At 33.6% G+C, this 20,556-nt stretch overlaps 1 protein-coding gene across 6 annotated transcripts in view; it reads left to right on the forward strand.

Moving 5' to 3' along the window:
- The window catches only part of KIAA0825 (KIAA0825 ortholog), a 372,960-nt gene that overhangs the window by 61,886 nt on the left and 290,518 nt on the right, over positions 1 to 20,556 (forward strand). For all 6 annotated transcript variants that reach the window (XM_046668256.1, XM_046668255.1, XM_046668258.1 and 3 more), the window contains one exon: positions 2,091 to 2,760. In XM_046668256.1, coding sequence (XP_046524212.1) covers positions 2,091 to 2,760 — 670 coding nt within the window. The remainder of the gene's footprint in view (positions 1 to 2,090; positions 2,761 to 20,556) is intronic.

The raw sequence follows: 20,556 nt of genomic DNA on the forward strand, positions 1-20,556 counted from the left end.
TTGAAGAATAAATATGGATATAGTTATTCCTTTAATTTCTATTAAGAGCCATGTGTATTGAATTTCATTAATATTAATGTAATAATGCTTTCTCATTTAATTAAAAGCAAAAGCTTTTAATTATCTTTTAATCTGTCACTCATAAGTCATCCTCTATTCACTGCAGGGCAAAGGCCGCCTTAGTTTTGCTCAAGTTCATTAGACTGACAGACTTGTTCCAGAACTAGGTTTTTTACATAATTGATCATGTTATTTTGAGGAAAGAACCACATTATTAAAACAGATCCAGATTAAAATAACCTTATTATGAAGTTTTTACATGCTAAAAGTGTCAGTCTTGACAGCATTTTTCATACATCTGTTTTTTTCCATAGAAAACTTTTTATGTATTAATTTTCTAGCTATTTAAATAAGAAATAGAGGGCCTCATTATGGCAATTATACTGAAGTTATTTTCACAATTTAAGCAGTCATACTAAGCATATGTTTTAAACCTCTGTAATCTATTATTCTTTGCTTGATCAAATATTTGCAGTTATTGACCGACCCAGGGTTGAGGCACCAATATGACTCATTTGCTTTATAGAATTTATTACAATGCTGATGTCCTGGACTCTATCTAAGGACATTTCTTCTCCAGAAGTATCCAAAGAACTAAATACAGGGAGAATAGAGAGAGAGAAACTTCAGAACGGTCAGTGTACTTTGTGGCTCTCTGGAGTGTAATAGAAAGAACACGGACAAGGAGAATGAAGCCAGGGATCCATTCTTAGTTCTGTGCTTTATTGTGTGCGACGTTTGGAAAATAAACATGCTGCATTTTAGTGTGCTTATCTGTAGACTGGGTTTCTAAATATTTGTGTCTCCGAGTTTTCATTATGAATACGCCAGAGATTGTATGGAAAAGTGTTTGTGTATAATAAAACACTGTAGAGATATTGGATAATTATTTATTACAGGTAGAACATTAAATTAGACATTCCAATGCTTAGAATGACTGAGAGCAAATTTTTGGAGTTTGTCTAGGAGTTGTTCCTAATTCTGAATCACAAAACCTGTGGTATCTTTGTCAATAAGAAATTTCAAAGCCAGCCTGATTTTATGGCACTTGAATCTTGCTTTCATTTTTCTTATAATCAGCTTGTTGCTACTTAAAGAATATAAACTAATTTCAATATTAGCTGAAATAGACATAATTAGGAAAGTCAGCATGTAAGAGAATGTGTGCATGTAATTCAAAGTCCAAAAAGAAAGTAATTCTTTTGTCCCTATGCTATTCTTAATTATACCTATCATTGTTTTCTGTCAGTTAACACAGAAAGTATAAAGGAATAATTTCATATGATCTTTTGGGGAATGAGTCTGAGAGTATTTTTTTCCCATTTTGTGTTAGTTATTTCTTTGGAGAAAACTGCAATATTTTCAGATTAATGTCCAAAGTAAAATCATTCTTAACATGGCTCTCAAAAAAGGAATTTAAATGAAAGTTAAAGTCTTTAAATGTATTAAATTTTGTTTCTCAGGATGGCAGCTATTAGTAACCCCTAGGCACATACTATATTTAAAAGTCTCCATTCTGTATGTTCATTTGGGGTTCTATAATAATAAGTATACTCATTCAGGCATGAAGATTATCTACCAGAAATTAATTAGGGGCATGATCTTGAATTTATTTTGTCTTAGGAATATATTTCAATCAATGTTTTACTATAGATTTTTATTTACAGTTTTTAAGCTGCAGCTTTCATACAGCTCAGCTTATATTGGGGGTGGCTAACAATGAGGGCTAAAAACTATATGTCTGGAAATCTATTTGAAAATATGGTTCATCACCTGGGCTTTATACAGTTTAACAGACCATAAAGCTAACATTCTAAAATGTCTGAATTGATTAAATTTCAAATGCGAAAAACAAAAATCTTGACGAGCATCTGAGTATTGATTTTAAATGAATTATTATAAAAATTTAAATTTAAATGAATTTAAATTGAAATGAATTATTATAAAATTGTGTACAACTGTAGAAATCATTTTTTCCTGTTACTCTTACAGTTAATAATATTTCTAACATTATAATTTACTTTTACTAGCAAGATTTGTTGAAGAATGAACAAAATCAAGAAGAAATGATATTGGATTTACTTTGGGACCTCTCCTGCCAGAGCAGCGTTTCATTCCCATCTGCTCTAAGTGGAACATCTTTTCATTTCCTGTCTAGGACTTCTCTTCATTCTGTTGAAGATCATTCTTCTATGGATGTGAAGTCTATATGGGATGATATAAGCCTACATCTTCGACGCTTCTTAGTGAGCCAATTACAAAGCCATAATGAAATAAACAATGTACAGCAAAAATTTTTGTTGAAAAATCAGTGCATACAACAACTCTTGTTTCTGTATCCAGAATCAGAAGTTATAATCAAGTACCAAAACATACAGAATAAGCTGTTAGCTAAACTTCTACAGAACTGCTTTCCTTCTTACAGCAGAGAATCAAATTTAGACCTAATGGTTCGTGGATACCAAAGTACAATGCTTAAGTTGTACTCAATGATAAGAGAGGATTTTAACACACTGTGTGGAATTTTAGCTTCATCCTCAACAGTGAAATTCATTAAAGAAACTTACCTGGATACTGTTACAGAAGAAATGGCAAAATTTCTTGCAAATTTTTGTGAGCTGCAGTTCAAAGAAAGTGCTGTCCGTGTGATTAAAACAAGCAAGAGCTCCAGCAGGCATAGAGGAGCAGTGCATGCTTTGGGTTAGTGATTTTTAAAATTTCTGTTTGGTTTCACTTAAGCCTTTTGTTATCTTTAATTTTCTAAGATTTTTCTATTTGGTTAAACCTAATTAATGAAAAGATGTGAAATTTTGCAGTACACATTTCTCTTATGCATTCCTTTTTCTGTAAGTATAGCAATAGAAGCGTTTTCTTTCCTGTTATTTAATTTATTAAAGATATTGTAAATGTAAGTCAAAAATATTGCCAATAAGAGTTTTGGTTTTTTTTGATAGCATAAATTATTGGATGAAACATACATATATATATGTATACATACATATATGCACATATATGTTCATATATATATATATATATAATTTTTAACCCATTGTACCTTCCAAAGCCGAAGCATTATGAAGTAAAAAAAAATGTTGAAATTTACATTAACTAAAATTAGAAGTTTAAAATTATAGTATTTTAGCCAATTCCAATAAAGAGCTATTATGAAATACTAATAATAAAATTCTATCTTATAATTGGTTACAGAGGCATAGCATTTTAATATAGCTAATTTTAAAAGTTCCTCTAATATTATTTATATAAAAATAAAAGATGATTTGAAGATTCCTAATTTTATACAAAATATAAATGAAAAAGTAAAGTGAAACTATTGTGATATAATAAACTTTTCCCTGTTGTCATTTTAATTTCCCACCAGTGGAGAAAAATCAAAGTAAAAAATACTGTTATTTTGGAAATTATGATTAGTCATGCTTTTACATAAAACTTCGAGGTATATATCTAAATAGGTTCATTAACTATATTTTTTAAGTATTTGAAAATTATCATTTGTTGAGCTGCTATCTTTGAATTTATGATCCCTTTATAAAAATTTCCGTAGCTCACTATATTTTGACTTACCTTCCTTAATAAAGTGCCAGAGTACCAAATTACTCTGATATGTGAATTTTCAAATAACTTAATTTTTTCTCTTAAAATTTTTATTTTCACCCGGAAGCTGGATCACATCACAGAACAGAGATGCATCAGCCAAGTTTAGGTTATGGCAGAATAGAAAGTCAGTTAATTTAGGAACATTACAGTCCTACTCAAAGCATATAGATTTTTCACTTTCATTGTTTAACACATAAATTTTAAATGCATTACATGAGTGTACTTATTTTCTAAAATTTTTATATTCTCTGAAAAAATTCCTGCTTACTTGTAAAGTGTTTTCAATATGAAAGTTTTATATGTGCTAAATATAGTTTATAACAGAAGAAAAGATCCATATGGTTGAAAATATGTGTAAGTTGCTATGGAGTCTTTAGGGCTGATATTGAGGTGTTTTCCCATTCGTGAAAGAAAACTATGCGTGTCGGCTTTAACACCAAAATTTAAAACATTTTCCACAAGTCTCAGTGCACTGATCTTTCTCAAGCTCCTTTATCTGAATGTTGGTTTAAATCACTTGATAAATGAATGCTTTCTATATGCCAGGCACTGTGCTAAGTACATCCCATTCCTTATTATTCCAATTTCATTAACGAGGAAAGAAGCTTGGAAGGATTAACTTGCCCTGGATCGTGTTGTACAGAGTCAGGATTCCTATGTAGGTCTTTCTGTCTCCAAGACCTATGTTCTCAACCATCATGCTGTTTGACCTTGTCTCAAAGGATAGAATTAAATGCTTTGTCACTTGTAAAAGAAATTTCAAACAGCACTGTTCAAGTGGGCTGCCTGAATATCAATTCAGTTCAGCTTTATTGAGCACCTACCATAAGCAAGGCATTTGGCAGCACCCATGTTTAAGGTTCTAAGCCAGACAGTGAGGGGAAGAAAATTAAAGGGGTAACTGCTGCTAATGCTGTAGGAGAACTGCTAAACTAACTTTTAGTGGATCAACCATATTTTCCAATAATATTTGACCCAGAGACCAAATTTTATTTATTAAGGAAATACAGTTGTAAATGAGCAAAATAACAATAATAATTTATTAATATTTATCCATAAAAAATTGTAACAATTTATTTTCCTATTTGAATAAAATGTAGATTGGCTTGAATGAGTTGTATATTATCTTTATTTATATCTATATCTTTATGTTCTCCAAGTCTTCAATATTTTGACTGAAACTATGGAAAAGATATTCCTTAAGTAACAATAGCTAACATTTATTGGGTCAGACATTGATGTGCATTATCTTATTTAATCCTTCTAACCACTTAAGAAGATAGGTACCATTATTTATTATCTCTATTATATAGTGAGGAAACTAAGGCAGAGGTACATTAAGTAATTTACTCAAGGTTACACAGTGAAGCCAGGATTCGAACTCAGGTCTGTCTGACTCCAGAACCCTTGCTCTATGACTGTGTTCTACTGCCTAAGAGTGCAGGAAGGAAAAAGCACATTCCATTAAAAACACTGCTCTGAATCCTCTGTATGCTAACTCTACTTTAGTATAGCCATTGTTTGACTTTTCTCTAAACTATCTCACACTCTTCTCATTTGAAGACTACATAATGCCAATTAGAAACTTTTTGCTTATAATTCCAATTTTGTGATCTGTCAATATATCTTAAGCAGGCCTTGTATGTGTACTAGTTTTTTTGTTTCCAGTTTTATTAAGATATAATTGACATATAACATTGTGTAAGTTTAAGATGTACAACATATACTATAGCATGTACGTTTTGTTATTTGAAGAAAATGATGATATAATGTTAATACAAATATTACAGTATATTTGTGATTTGGTGATCTATCCTAGAAAAGAACAATATTATTTTTGCGGATACTCTTTTACAAAGTTTCAAGAATGATTTAAGAAGCAAGACTTGCTTAATAACTCTGATTTTATTAATCTGTATTCTTAGAGTTTCTCTAATAATTTTTGAGGAAAATTATAAATTTTATAAAGGTTTATACTACAGTATTTTATTTTTTCATGTAGTTTATAAGGCTTTAAAGTCAAAATAAACAACTTTCAAAAAGCTAGAAATTTGCATTTAGCATTTTGGTTACAATCTTGTTTGTCGTTATCTGGGAAGTCAGATTCATATTTACACATGTACTGGTGTACTTCCACATTTCAGGAGAATAGTACCATTCTTATATTGTAAGAGTCCTCTATGTCTGTATTTAGAGTGGTTAAGTGATCAAGTTAGTTTTACTTTTAAAACAGTGTTTTGTTTGGATTTAAGAAAAGTTATTGCTACTTTTCTCAATGCTTGAAAAAGAGAGGATTGTTTATGTATAATAAACTTCTGTTAAATAAATCCTCTCTATTTTAATATGAAAAGGTGCAATCAAGAGATTTCAGACATCAGATAAATTTCGTAGTCCCCTGTATATCTTACCCTGAATTTTTCTAGAGGTTATTGTTAGCTTGAAAGAGAAAGACCTAAGAGATATGATACATGCTTTTGAATATTTGTAAGGTCTAAAAATCTACAATGGATGAGAGTTTGAACCTGAGTGGCCTCTAAAGCCACTTGCCTTTCACAGTCTCTTGCTATTTTGTTTAAGGAAGATTAGGGGTGAGGGAAATGGAATCTCTCAGGGGATGGAAAGATCCTTCAGGGTAAAGAAGTCCCCCAAACCAAAATAAAGGTAGAATTCTTGACTAGGGAGGCACAGATTTAAGCAGGCCAGTCAAAAGTCACCCTGCTGTCTCTCCTATTCCTCCAGTAGCTCCGACTAGCTGAGTGGTGATCTCAGGGAAAGGTGAAGGAGTGTATTGAGGCCAGCATGCAAAATGCCTACGAAAGGAAGCGTTTGTATAAGTATTGCTAGAGAAGAGACTAAGTAAGCCTCCTAGGAAACTGCATCTCTTCTCCCTGTTGCGCTCCTGAGACAGAAGTAAAGATCTCCATTAGATCTCTGGTGACAATTACGCTTGTTATTAGTTGAAGCTGGAATTTCAAGTAATACATAAACAGTAAATGGGAAAAAAATTCATAAGCAAAAGTAATATCTTTACGCATTATCACAAATTTCTTTAAAGTAGTAATATAGTTTTAGTGTTTTTTGATGTATCATTGTTGAAAATACTAATAAGTGGCATCATTGATCAGCTTTTTTCCCCCCCTACTGCTTTATCATAATTGCTATTTTTAAATGAAATACTGGTACATTCCTTGTTTACAATTTCTTTACTCTGAGAAAGTGAAAAGTGTGCTTGATTGGGAGTCAAGGATGCTGGTCCTGAATCTCCTTCCTCCTTGTTTTGTGACCTTAGATAAGTCATTTAAGCTCATTGAATTTTTCTAATCAATAAGATGGAAGGGTTTTATTAGGTAATATCTGAGGACCTTTTATCTTTAAACTTTTTCTGATTCTTTAAGTGACATTGAAATCATTCCCCAACCAGAGTTTAATGCCTACGATTTGTCATTGGAAACTGCCACATTTATTTTCTCTACTGTCAGTACAGATATATTAACTGGCTAAGCATGTGGCTTTGTGTGCCACAGTAGCAGATACAAAAGCCTCCTTTAGATCTTTATCTGTGTGATTTTCCTTTTGCAAGTGAAACTTGAAAATAACAATATGAAAACTGCCCTCCTCCTGTGTTTGCATTTTTTATAAGGATGAAAGGGTGAAGAGGGGAGTGGGTGATTAGGCAAAAAAGGAAGTGGAGTCTCCTTCCAGTTTACATCGGAAGCTATTCCCAGTCATTCTTTTCAGTTTTCTCTTTGATCCCACAACCAAATGTTTTTATTTTGTTTTATTTTTAGTTTCATTTTTTATTTTTTATTTTTTTGCAGGAGCATCTTTAATCAAATAATTGAAAATTAAGATCACAGGCAAGAACTGGAAATGCAATTATTAGTCTGTATTGTTGATTGAAAGAAATCCATATCCCTTTCCTCTGGCATGTATTTAAAGCAGGCAAGGCAGGGATTTAATAATGACTTGTGCTTTGGCCTGGGGAAGAACCGGCTCATTTCAGCAAGGCTGTAGACAGTAGGCATGGACAATACTATTTCTTGGAAAGCAGCTCTGGATCCATACAAATGCTTGTATGAGTACAAAATGAAAGCCTCAGAGTTAGTCCTATAAAGCATGGAAGAGTAATCTTGTCCTAAGAGTCTGTGGGTAAGAATTTCAGAAGCCATATTTTAATGAAACATTATACGTGTTAAACTTGTGTAAATAATTTTAGTATTTTTTTCAGCATGTAAAGAAAGTCAAAAGTGATGATTTGGGTTTTGACATAATTGATCCTAAAGCCTTTGCTTCTGCCAGTGATGTTACATGGCATGTTCAGTGTCTTCTCGAGGCTTCTCCTAGAATATGCTGGGGTGACCGTGCCATCAGCAGAGAGACTTGTCTTCCCTTTTTCTGAGCCAGGAGGGCATTTGCCGTTCAACCTGATTCCTTTCTGTACCATCGGTCTTTCCATAGTAGAAGTGCACAAGGTGATCCATCGGGGTGAGAGTAAAAATTAGAACTATTCATTTTTATTTCATCCTTTATATAGGAAACAGGACAGAACAAGCTCTTCATGCCATTTGAGATAGTGTTTTCTGTGTTAAAAGTCATTCTCAGCCATTCTGTTTCTTGAGTTTTGATAAGACAACGAATAGCTTAGGATCTATTTTGCAGGAAATATTTGAATAAGGTATATACTTTGCAAAGGATGCTACTCAGAACATGAATTCAACATTAATTTTTGTTACTGTTTTTCCATTGATCATCTTCACTTTTACTTATTAATCTGTTTACAAATATACAAAGTCAGTCATATAATAGATACTGTTTTTAGGTGCTTTTAATTTGCCAGGCACCATGGTAACCACTTTATGCACCAGTAGACCGCTTGGTTCTTACAACGTCTCTGAAAAGTTGGACATTTTCCCTATTTTATAGTTGTAAAAACTGAGGTTTGAACAAGTTAAGTAGCTTTCCCAAAGTCCCACTGCTAGGAAGTACCTTAGCTGGGATTCAAATCCATTTCTGAATTACTACCAAACCTATTCTCTTAACTACTGACTTATTGTCAGTGACTTACTGTCTCTTGCTAAATGAATTCACTTGTAAAAATCCTTTTATAATTTGAAGAGTAATTCCCATTTTAGCCACTTTGTAGATCCTTGTTTTTGTGTTGGACTTTCTGGAATTGTAACACATTGATTTCTGTACATAAAAAATTAAACAAACTTGAATTTTGGAAGGAACTATGGTAGTAATAGAGTGCAAAGCTGCATCATGGATTTTCTGTTTGGGAAAAATTTGAATAGAAAAAAAATCCAAGACTTTACATATTAATGCATGAAAAGGAAAATAATAATATTAATTTTTGTTTTAGTACAAAAAAAAAGTACCTAGATAGAGACTCTCATTTTCTTCCTAGAGATTCAAGTAAGCTGCTTACACTTAAGCTTTCTGCCAGTTAAGGTAAAAGTAACTAAGTTACTGAAATAGTTGAAGCAATTATTGCCAGGTCGAGATTGTTGGGGAGGAAGAAATTTTTCCTCCTCCTTTTCTAAGTTCTTCTGGCTGGTCTAAGAATTGAATTGACATGAGACAGATTAGCAGGAGAAAATAAAATTTAATTATCTATGTACGGGAACCCCAAAGATGTGAGGGTCAGGCAATTGAGGTTTATATGCCATCCTGAGCTAAGGAGAAAGGGGCTGGGGTCTGAGACTTTAAAGAGGAGGGAAACAATTTACAGGAAGATGGGAAAACAAATGTTTGGTAAACAAATGTTTGCCATGCCATGCAAAGACAATGGGACACAAGGAGGACTTTGATCTTCCAGGCCCTGCTGAGCTCTCCCCACTACTCCTAGCCCATGTTCTTTGTAGATTATCTCTGGAGATAGTGCTCTTCTAGGACAGGGCCCTGTATCTAAATTCTTTTAGGCAGTTAAGGGAGAGGTAAAAAGCAAAACTTCCTGAGTCTCTCTGTTCATTTAAAGTAATGAGCCTAGAATAATCCTTATGCCAAAGAGACACATTTTGGGGTGGCAAATTTTGTTCCCCTACAAGGTCCTCTTTATGATTAATTAATAACAATACCATAGTTAATATTATGTCTTCAAGATGCTTCCACATTTTTGTTTTTTTTATTTGACTTATCTTTGCTACATCACCACTCTGAAATTAAGCAGAGCAGCAATTCCAGTTCTTGTTTTATGGATGAAAAAACTAAAGAATTTTGGCTGGTTAACAAGTCAAGTTGGAAACAGAACTAAGTTAGAAGTATCTTCCCACTGAACCTCAATGCTCCATAAAGAAATAAATAAGGCAGGGCCGGCCCCATGGCCAAGTGGTTAAGTTTGCACCTCCGCTTCCACGGCCCAGGGGTTCACTGGTTCTGATCCTGGGCGTGGACATAGTACCGCTCATCAGGCCAAGCTGAGGTGGCATCCCACATAGCACAACCAGAGGCACTCACAACTAGAATATACAACCATGTACCAGGGGGCTTTGGGGAGAAGGGGGAAAAAAGAAAGATTGGCAACAGATGTTAGCACAGGTGTCAATCTTTTAAATAAATAAATGAAAAGTCTGACACTAGAATGTCTTTCCCCTAAGGAATTGATGGTGTTTTTAAGTTCTTCCTACTAAAGGTTGTATCATCTGTGAAAATTACTTATTTGATTAAAAATATGAGAAAAATGACTGTGTATGAGAGGGGGGTGTATGTTATGTGCTTGGGTTGGTGCATAGATTTACGTGTATGTGCGCATCTTTATTTACCTGAAACGTTTTCTGCTGAATGAACTGTTTTTCTGACTCAGTTGTTGACCATTAAATGTTCTGAGGCTTCTGAATCTTTGTTCTAAAGACAGTAGGGCAACAAAGATGGAAACTATATTCCATAACAGACAAAGTAGATACAATTTAATTTTAGTAATATTTTTGCTCCCATACAGCAACAATTAGCAAACGCTAAATTGCACTCAATTATCAATTTCCTTCCTTCTTGGAACACCTGTGTGTTCTTCCTAAGGGTGGAACGAATATTTCACTTGCTACATCCTCTAATTATGACATTCAAATACTAAGGATGGTAGATAAAAAATGACTGACTGTTTGGTTTCTCATGAGGAGTCAGAGGTCAATTTGAGATTTATATACCTTATTAACCATGCAATAACATTTTTAAAAACTGAAAAACTAAAAAAGAATTAAAATACTGATATTTTAAAACCCTTGTTTTTTTACTTGGAAAAAGAAATTGTCTAATTAAAAATATAAGTAACATTAAGAGCAGAATGAAAATATTTGCAAAAAATATTGAAAAGAAGTTTAGAATAAAGTTATTCTAAAAGTGAACAAATTTATTTTGCAACTATTCTGTGTTGAGCAAAGACTGGACACGTAATATACATGAAGTTGTTGCAAACTAAAAATTCATTTTCTGTAGAAAATGAGTTGCTAAGTCTATGCAACCTTCATAAAACTTTTCTAACTTCTGCTTTCCCCTGCTAAAATTATTTGTTCTTCTCTATCTTGAATTATGGACGTAATAATACATGTGAATGCTTACTTCTATTGTTTAGATAAGAACATTTGCAGGTTTTTACATTTACAGGTCGTGAATCCCTAAATTCTTATTTAACATATGGTCATTTTTTCTGTGGACTATGATAATGTTGAATATTGTTTAATTAACAATTTTTCTCAGGTTCTCAGAAAATTAATATGTGATTTCTGGTTATTATATTATTAATCAGTTATTAGTACCCAACATATTTCTTTTGTAAATATTCAAGAAGAAAGCTTAATAAGCAAAAAATCATTGATAAGATTCCTTTAAAAATGGAATCTTTTTAACTGGAGACTGAGAATTTTAATGGTTGTCACTGCACCGCATCATTTTTTATTATGAAAATCAACTTGGAAAATGTACATTATGATATAAGATTTTTACTGTCATTATATATAAATATGAAAATCTTTGACCATCGGTGTCACATCTATGAAGTCAAATATTTGGTATAAAACACATCTTCTGTCTCAAAGTAGTTGTCATATAACATCTCCACCTATTATTTTTGAACTCAGGGGAAATCTATGTCTTTTACACCAGGGACTGTTAAAATTCTTTGTCTAAAGTAGCATTTTCTGACTATGGACTGATCTCTCTGCACAGGGATTTATGCAGGAGAAACTGCTGGTAGCTTTGAAAGTTAGACCAATCAATCCCGCACATGTAGAAATGAGAAAATAATCCTTACCTTTGGGTAAAATGTTTAAAAGTCATAATGGACTTCCAGTCAGAAGTTCTTTAGCTTCTGTCATTCTTAAAATTGAATTTCTATTCTGTTGTTTATACAAGTATTTTTAATTTGCTTCTAGTCTTACCACAACATTCATGAGAACTTTGATGGTAGGGCAATCTAAATGGAGATCTGAAATTGCACATGTAAGGAAATGAAAAGTTATGTTAAATGAAGTACAGTATATTGTCTCAATCAAAAGCAAAACCTACCAATGTTTGTTTTTGCAGCTTCTTTTCAACATTGAGTAAAGACAGAAAACCCAATCTATTTTTTAGAAAAGCCTAGTTTACACTATTACTAGGTTAATCTCTTCCATAATAGAACCAGTTAGCAGGTAAGTACTAGTGAGAGATGAGACTCTCATAAGGCCTTTGGAATTATGATGCCAGTGAGATATAAAAAACTAAATAAATTGGAGTTTTAATATTTTAGATTTCTATAACATAGTTATACTGAGCCAGTTTTAGAATAACTGGCATTGTATTGTTTGTCCACCAAGGTAGAAATTACTTTAAGTTCAGTATTACCATTTCCATTAGCAAAAGGCACACAATACTAATTGTTGTAATAATTTTTGGAGTAGACACCCAGGTTTGAGAAATAATCTATTCTGAAAAGAAGAGAAATTGTGTCCAAATTTTATGATGATCATTGTCTGAGAAAGTTACATTATAAAACTGTTTTATAGTGACTTCCTATGTCTTTTTCCAAACTGTGTACTGAAATCGATTATAATCATCATTGGTAATGTTATTTTTGTGGTGCAATAAAACAGTAATCTTTTAGCTGTTTGAAGTGGGTATATTTTTAATGGACATTTTTCTTATAATTTTTCTTAGTCATGGTTACAAAAGGCATAAAGTTCACAATTATTGGTACATGAGTCTAGTTAGCAGAGACTGGACCCTAAAGAGAACTAGGATGATGCAGCAATCAATGCATCTTTAAGCTTTAATGGCTGAGATCTAATGTGGACTCAGGATGTAAAGATGAGAGAAATTGCTTTTATAGATAAGAAATCACTGTACAAATTTGCTTGAAGCTGTATCTTCAGTGAGTCCCTGTAAAGACACTTGTGTTGTCTTTATTGAGCAGTTGGCCTTCATATGTCATTATTCAGATTAAACATATGCAAATTTATACAAGCTTTCTGTGTTTATTGATAAATGATGATCTCATGTTTTGCCTGTTTCTGTGACATACAGACTGCAAAGTATAAAGTACAAGTTCTTTACATTTTTGTGAAATGCACTTGTAAGGATTTGCGTTACAGGAAAACACATACTTTCTCGACATTTATGACTGTATCTAAAAATAGAATTACTAAATACTATATTTGGTGAAGGTCACTCAGTCATGAACCCATGTAAGTTTGTTTTTTATTTTTCGTTAAATTTTGATCATGTGCCAAGGTTTCTCGGACATGAAAAGGAAACCAGAAATCAGACAGATGTTTAAAAACACTAAACACTCTGCAAAGGTTTGCATCTTTGTGGTTTTCTCTGCCATCCTGATGGTTCTTTAAGGTTCTGTCATTTTCAATCAACAGAGAGTACATGTGATCAGTATATCTGATAAACTTGTCAATGCCTCTTTAAAGCAGGATTCCCCAACCTATTCAATTCAGACCCCCCTGCTTCATTTCAAGTATCATCTTGATAAGACAGAGCCATGTCACAGGCATCTGTGTATAGCCAGCTCAGTCTACAACTAATTTGTGCAGGAAAAAATTAAATCAGGAGGTAAATTATTTCATGATTGCTCATTCCCAACAGAGTTGGGCATCATTCTGAAGAAAATATCAAATAATTGGTTTCAGGCCGTGTCAGACACATGCAATTCCCTTCTCTAATGGCTGTGTGTGGTAGCACCAGGCCTCAGGGGTCAGCAAAGAACTGGAAATAGCTTAGTGCCAGGCCCAGCAATAGAGAGACGGAGCACAGAGGAAATGAAGTGGCAATAAGTGCAATCCATAGGGGAAATGTGCTTCACTTGGAGTTTAATATATCGGTTCAGAATCTGGCTGGAAGCCATGCAACAATTGTTTACCTTTTTGTCAGCATCTGCATCTGTTCTGTTTTGTAAACAGCACTTAGCTCTCAGTCAGTAAATGCTGGAATCAATAACAACTGTTAAGGGAGTTCCTTATCCGCGCCCCCCCCCCCTTTTCATATTCTATAACAAATGCACACTACAAACAATGTTTGCCTTAGATTAACAAGGAACAGACATTAACAGGGTCAAAGGGATTTGGTTGGGAACATTTTATAGCTTCTTGGGTTTACAGTAATTATATCTGTGTGATTTGAATGTATTTTGTAACCTATCCAAATTAAACTGTTAAAAAAATGCTAGCAAGCAGTAATGAAGATGATTTTTTATAATTATCTTAAGTACTGTGTATAGAAAACTGCTGGCACTGTTTGTAATAATTTAGTTCTGTGCAATATTGTGTATTACAGCTGCTATGTAGAAATATTAAGTTGCCTTTTGCAGTTTTAGGAAATTACTGATTATATCCAGCAGTACTAATTATTTTAAACATACAGTTATTAAAAAAAAAATTACACACCACAGTGAGACATAAAAAAGGGTCAATCTGTGACTAGTGCCTATAAAACTAAATATATCATTAGTAAATGCAAAAGAAAGAATAACACTACTTTTAGGTTCACTGTCTTCAGGGACAGAGAGTAAATGAATGCTGTCATAAATGCAGGATTGTTAACAATAGTTATGGCATCACTTAAAAGTGAATCTCACCAAGATCAGAAGAACACATTATTGCTAATGGGATTTGTGCATACATCTCCCCATGCTCTACTTTGAAAATTTGCTCCTTAAAATTTCCCCATGCATGATTGCTAAGTTGTCTTGTTTTTACTTTATTAAACTACTTCATATCTGATTTAACCCAAACCTAATTTAGTTTTCTTCTCTTTTTACTTGTATAATAAGCATTAAATCTTAGGCTTTTCCATTAATTTTTGTCAAATGTATACTTCTTTGAATCTTTCATTGGATTACCATAAACCACAAATAAAATTGGGAATTATTTGATCAAGTCACTTAGCCAAACTTTACATTCTCTTGTCCTTTTTTATTTTATATGTCTAAGTGTTGAGTCTGAATTTTTCAATTTTCTTGACAATCATTTTGCTATCTCACTTATCTAATTATTTTGATCAACATTTTTTGATAGTTTGTCATTGTTTTTAAATAGATTTAATTAGAAATAAGAATTTGGAAATTTGGTAATGTTTTTCTTACTCTTACGGAGACTAGGAAGTACTTTGACTTCATTTTCTTGACTGTGTGTTCATTTATTTGGCATTCTGTCACTGCATATGATATTAACTAATATATGGTAATATACATACAGCCACAAGTTATATATACATTGTAAATTCATTATCACCTATAATATCCAGATTTCAGTGTTTTCACCATCATCAGAATCACAATCCAAATTTCATAAATTTGCACTTGAAACTCATTTATTTGGATGAAGTATAGCATGTTTTCAGGCTTAGAAATTAGAGAGGTGTTGCCTATCCAAAGATAGAGAATCTACTTTATTAATCCATCCCGTTATGACATTTATAAGATTCAATAAAAATGAAATATGGTTTAACACTGTTACATGCTCTGATCTGTAAATAAAAAGAAAAAAATATATTTTAATAGAGTTTTGTCTCCAGGATAGAATCTGCCCTTGAAAACCATAGACAATATTTAGAAATCAACTTTCACCTTTTGGAATTACTTCCTTTACCGAGAGAAAAATAGTCATGTTACCAAATAGCTCTCTTCAAATTTAAAGAATATAAAAGTGAAAGACTTGAGCCTCTGTTGTTTGTGCTTTGCCTCTTTAACAATTACTTGATAGGAATTAATCTCTCACTTTTGCCATTTCATGTTAAATATTTTAAATCACACCCTCATAATTTAGTATGCAAGTTTAAAACTGTTGTGATTGAAATTTTTATACCAAAGGTCAAAATATTCTAGGTTTTGAAAATAATCAAAGTGGCTATCCTGCATTTATGTTAACATTAAAATTAACAATCTCCAGCAGAGTCTGAAAAATTGTAGTGGTTATTATATCCTGATGGAATATGTAAGGCACTCATGGGGGGATGGGTATTGTCTGTGCATTATCAGCTAATTTTAAAAAATTGATGGTTAAAGGTAGCCCTTTGTTGTATTACATGAAGGCAATAATCATTATTCCCTAAGCAAAGGGAAAATTAAATGCTAATTAGCAGATTACGAAGTGTGCGCTAGTAGTTAGAGCATAAGCAGTATTTTCCCACTGATAGCAAATGCTATCTGGGGACAACAGAGTCAACAAATTGATTGCTGATAACTAATTGTATTTTTCAAATCCCGCAAAGTAATATTAAATGTCATGAGGTTACTCAACAATATAGCAAAGTTTCTGCATTGAAATCTTAACTTATAATAAACTTTGAATTTTCTTCTAAATTATTATTAGTTTAGAATTTATCCGATGCATGATTATTTACATGTAGTGTGTTTATCATTAATTAGATCTTTTCCTTTAAGAACTCAAAGTTTTAATTAGTTATAATTTAATTTCTTTGTTTTTAATTTAAGATAAATCTTTGAAAAAGAGATATATGTGGCCCTCTTTCTACTAATTTTTAAGTAATTTGAATGATACTAGCTTTCACAATCATTAAAAGAGAATTGCTAAGTTACGTGTGTTTTTACAATTTAAAGCGGCTAACCTTTATTGATGATGTATTGGAGCTGACATATTTTATGCTCTTAGGTATGCCATAACTTAGATTTGATCTTGAAAATCAGCTTTTCAGATATTTTAAGTTGATATCTCCATGAAATAAAGGGTTGATTACTGACATTAACTTTTTAATATCATGTGGCCATAATTTCAAATATTAACTTTGATTTATAATAAATATAAGAGAATACTGAAAAAGGCTGCCTCTGTTAATATAGTTTTGTGATTTCTCAGGGAAAGAACATTTTGTACTTTTCTTCTTTTTTTTTAATGTTTTTAAATTTTTTTAAAGATTGGCACCTGAGCTAACATCTGTTTCCAATCTTCTTTTTTTTCCCTCCCTTCTTCTTCTTCTCCCCAAAGCACCCCAGTTCATAGTTGTATATTCTAGTTGTGAGTGCCTCTGGTTGTGCTATGTGGGACACTGCCTCAGCATGACCTGATGAGCGGTGCCATGTCCGCGCCCAGGATCTGAACCCCCGAAATCCTGGGCCGTCCAAGCAGAGGACGCAAACTTAACCACTTGGCCACAGGGTGGCCCCTGTACTTTTCAGTAGTTAGAATTGAGGATAGGAAAGCGTTAAGATAAAATTTGGTTTCCATGTTGAATCACTTGCAAAAATACGATTGTTTATATAATATCACTTTGGAATCACTCATGCCACTTTGTGATAAAAACAAAGACATGCAAGGGCCGGCCTGGTGGCGCAGCAGTTAACTTCTCATGTTGCGCTTCTCGGCTGCCTGGGCTTTGCTGGTTCAGATCCCGGGTGTGGACATGGCACCGCTTGGCGCACAATGCTGTGGTAGGCATCCCACATATAAAGTAGAGGAAGATGGTCATGGATGTTAGCTCAGGGCCAGTCTTCCTCAGCAAAAATAGGAGTATTGGCAGTAGTTAGCTCAGGGCTAATCTTCCTCAAAAAAAGAGAGAGATACAGCTGCATCCCCAATTGATCACATCTAGCCTTCTAGCCTCCAAAGGGAATTCCAAGCATATGTGTCTCATTTTGGCATACTGGAAATCTTGGCTTTCCAAACAACTGTAAATGGCTGCTTTCTGATCCTCTTGCTTGGTATGAGTGAAAGCAAACTCAGCCTATGATTAAAGAAAGGAACTCAATGGTTAAAGAGAGGGACTTTACAACTTTCACTCCAGTTTATTGTCCATTGTCCCTTCACCCATTTGAGACAAGGACCACTGGACAACCATTAGCTTTATACAAAATTCCCATTTATTGCTCAAATTTACTTCTTTTCAGTTACTTTCAACCAAACACCTTGGTGAAATAAGATCTTCTCAATAAATGCCTTGGTGAAGATATCTTAAGGTCTCTGATAATATTCTCTTTATATCATTTGTTAAAAGCAGGGTGATTTATAAACTAATCTAATTGAGGCTCTTTCCCCCTTAGGTCAGTTTGAATTTTAGTTACATATTTATGATCATAATCCTTGATCCACAGGCTGGAGTCATAGGCGTCTCCCACACCATGCCCTTCCAGTGCCCTGCCACTTTGGACTAGCAGTGAGGAAGTCTGGCTCTGAGAAGTCTAGCTCCCTGGAGGATGCCAAAGCTTGGACAAAGCAGAGTGGACTCTTCCTCATTAGGAAGAGACCCATATTTGCTTCTCAAGAGGCAAGACTTTCCTTCTGAACCGTTAGGAGAAATCAGAGAGGTTCTTAACTGGTCTTCTCTAAAGACAACCAAGAAGGGACTTAAGGCATGAGCAAGAGTTTACAAGCATTCGGGAATGAGATTATCAGATAATGAAGAAGTAGTGAGTGCTGTGGGAAGAGTTTGAGCAGAGGTGAGAATTTCTGTTAATCTGAAATCAAGGCGAGGACACGCATCCTGATTTGTAGGGAGTGAGGTCTCACTAGGGCCTTCCCAGATAAAGAAGAAATGTTCATGAGAGAAGAGTCAGACCAGAGAGGAGGCGGCTCCACATCCAAAATGAACACCAGGAGCATTTCTGGAGCCCTGGTTTATTTTTGTTCATTTCAGAAATGATACAAATGAAAATAAAAGTTTTATGAAAGGCTTGAATATGTTTCCTCATGTTAGCAAGGGGAAGGAAATGACAAAATTGCGATTGTTTAGATTGTTCATGGAAATGTTATACGAAACATTTTCATCAGGAGATTATGTGAAGAGAGCCTAGATTTACATTGTGGGAATGGGAAGAAAGAGAAAAACAGATTTTGAAAATATTTTAAAGTATTTTTACTTTCTGTACAGTCTTTTTTTTTTAAGTAGTTTTTTTTTTTTTAAGATTTTTATTTTTCCTTTTTCTCCCCAAAGCCCCCCGGTACACAGTTGCATATTTTTAGTTGTGAGTTCTTCTAGTTGTGGCATGTAGGATGCCGCCTCAGCATGGCTTGATGAGCAGTGCCATGCCCACGCCCAGGATTCAAACCAGCGAAACCCTGGGCCACCAAAGCGGAGCGTGAGAACTTAACCACTCGGCCACGGGGCTGGCCCCTCTATGCAGTCTTTTATGTGCCAGTAAACATGTAAAGCTATGCTAAATTATGTATTTCATGAACATTATAAATCTGAAATTTTTTCTAGGACACGTTTGGAGATTGTGATATCAAATATTTAAGATCTGCATTAAAGTGAAAATAAAGTGCTCCACTGCTAAAACTACATTTTGTTAGGAATGTTTTTATTACTTAAAAAAATTATCGGCTAATACATTTTCATTATAAAAATTAAAACATCAAATATGTATTAAGGAGAAAGTCTGAGTCCTTGCATTTCCTTCCGTCCAATCCCAATCTCCAGGATCACCACTCTTATTCACACTTTGTTAAACATTCTAGAATTTTTCTTATGCATATATAAGAATTAATATACAAATTTGTATTTTTTTAAATAAGATCAAACTAGACATATTGTTCTGCAATATGCTTTTTGCAATTAATATTTCATGACCTTCTCCCATGTCAGTGCAATCTGGTCTGACTTTCTTTTCAACAGTGCCATGATATTCCATAATATAGATGGAGCATAACTTATTTGCATATGGCTAAACTTAAATTGATCTTATCAGATGGTTGACTCACTGGATTTAGAAAAATCTTAGTTTTTTTCTTCCCAACAGCAATACATGCCCACTGTTATATAAATATACATATACACACACACATTTATTTATGTGTATGTGTGTGTATGTACATATTTAAAATGTATAAACTAAAAAGTGTTAGGTTTCTTTCGCCCTCTCTACCCTTAATCCTACCACCCCAGAGTAATCCCTGTTAACGATTTGGTGTGTACCCTTCCACACTTATCATGTGCATGGACTATATATATACATTCCACAAATTCCCCTGCAGTGTTTTTTTACTTACTATATCATGGGCCTCTTTGATCTGCAGTATTCTTTTTTACAGGCTGCAAGCGATTGTATTGTATGATTATATCAGTTAGTTATTTATCTAACTCCTGTTGATAGATACTAGGATTTTCCCAGGTTTTTTTCTTTGTGTGCTCTTTTGAGTATCTTTGAAAGTTTTATTCCTAAAAGAGATATTCTTGGGCTAGAGAGTAAGCTAATTTAAATTTTGATATGTAAATTCAAATTGCCCTTCTCCAAAACCAATATGCTCACTGGCTTTTAACTACAAATATTCAGAAGCATGAATCTCCAGATTGAGGCATGTATTCATTTAGACATCATTACTCATGGTTTTCTTAAGTGTTAAAAATTCCTGTGTTCACCTGCCTCCTTCTGGCTTATTAAGGCTATTGCTGTCTTGTCAGCTATCCTCTCATGGCTGCAAATAAAGGCCTGAGCAGAAGGATGGGAGTGAA

The sequence above is a fragment of the Equus quagga genome, chromosome 7 (assembly GCF_021613505.1).
Source record: "Equus quagga isolate Etosha38 chromosome 7, UCLA_HA_Equagga_1.0, whole genome shotgun sequence".
In the NCBI taxonomy this organism is placed as follows: Eukaryota; Metazoa; Chordata; class Mammalia; order Perissodactyla; family Equidae; genus Equus; species Equus quagga.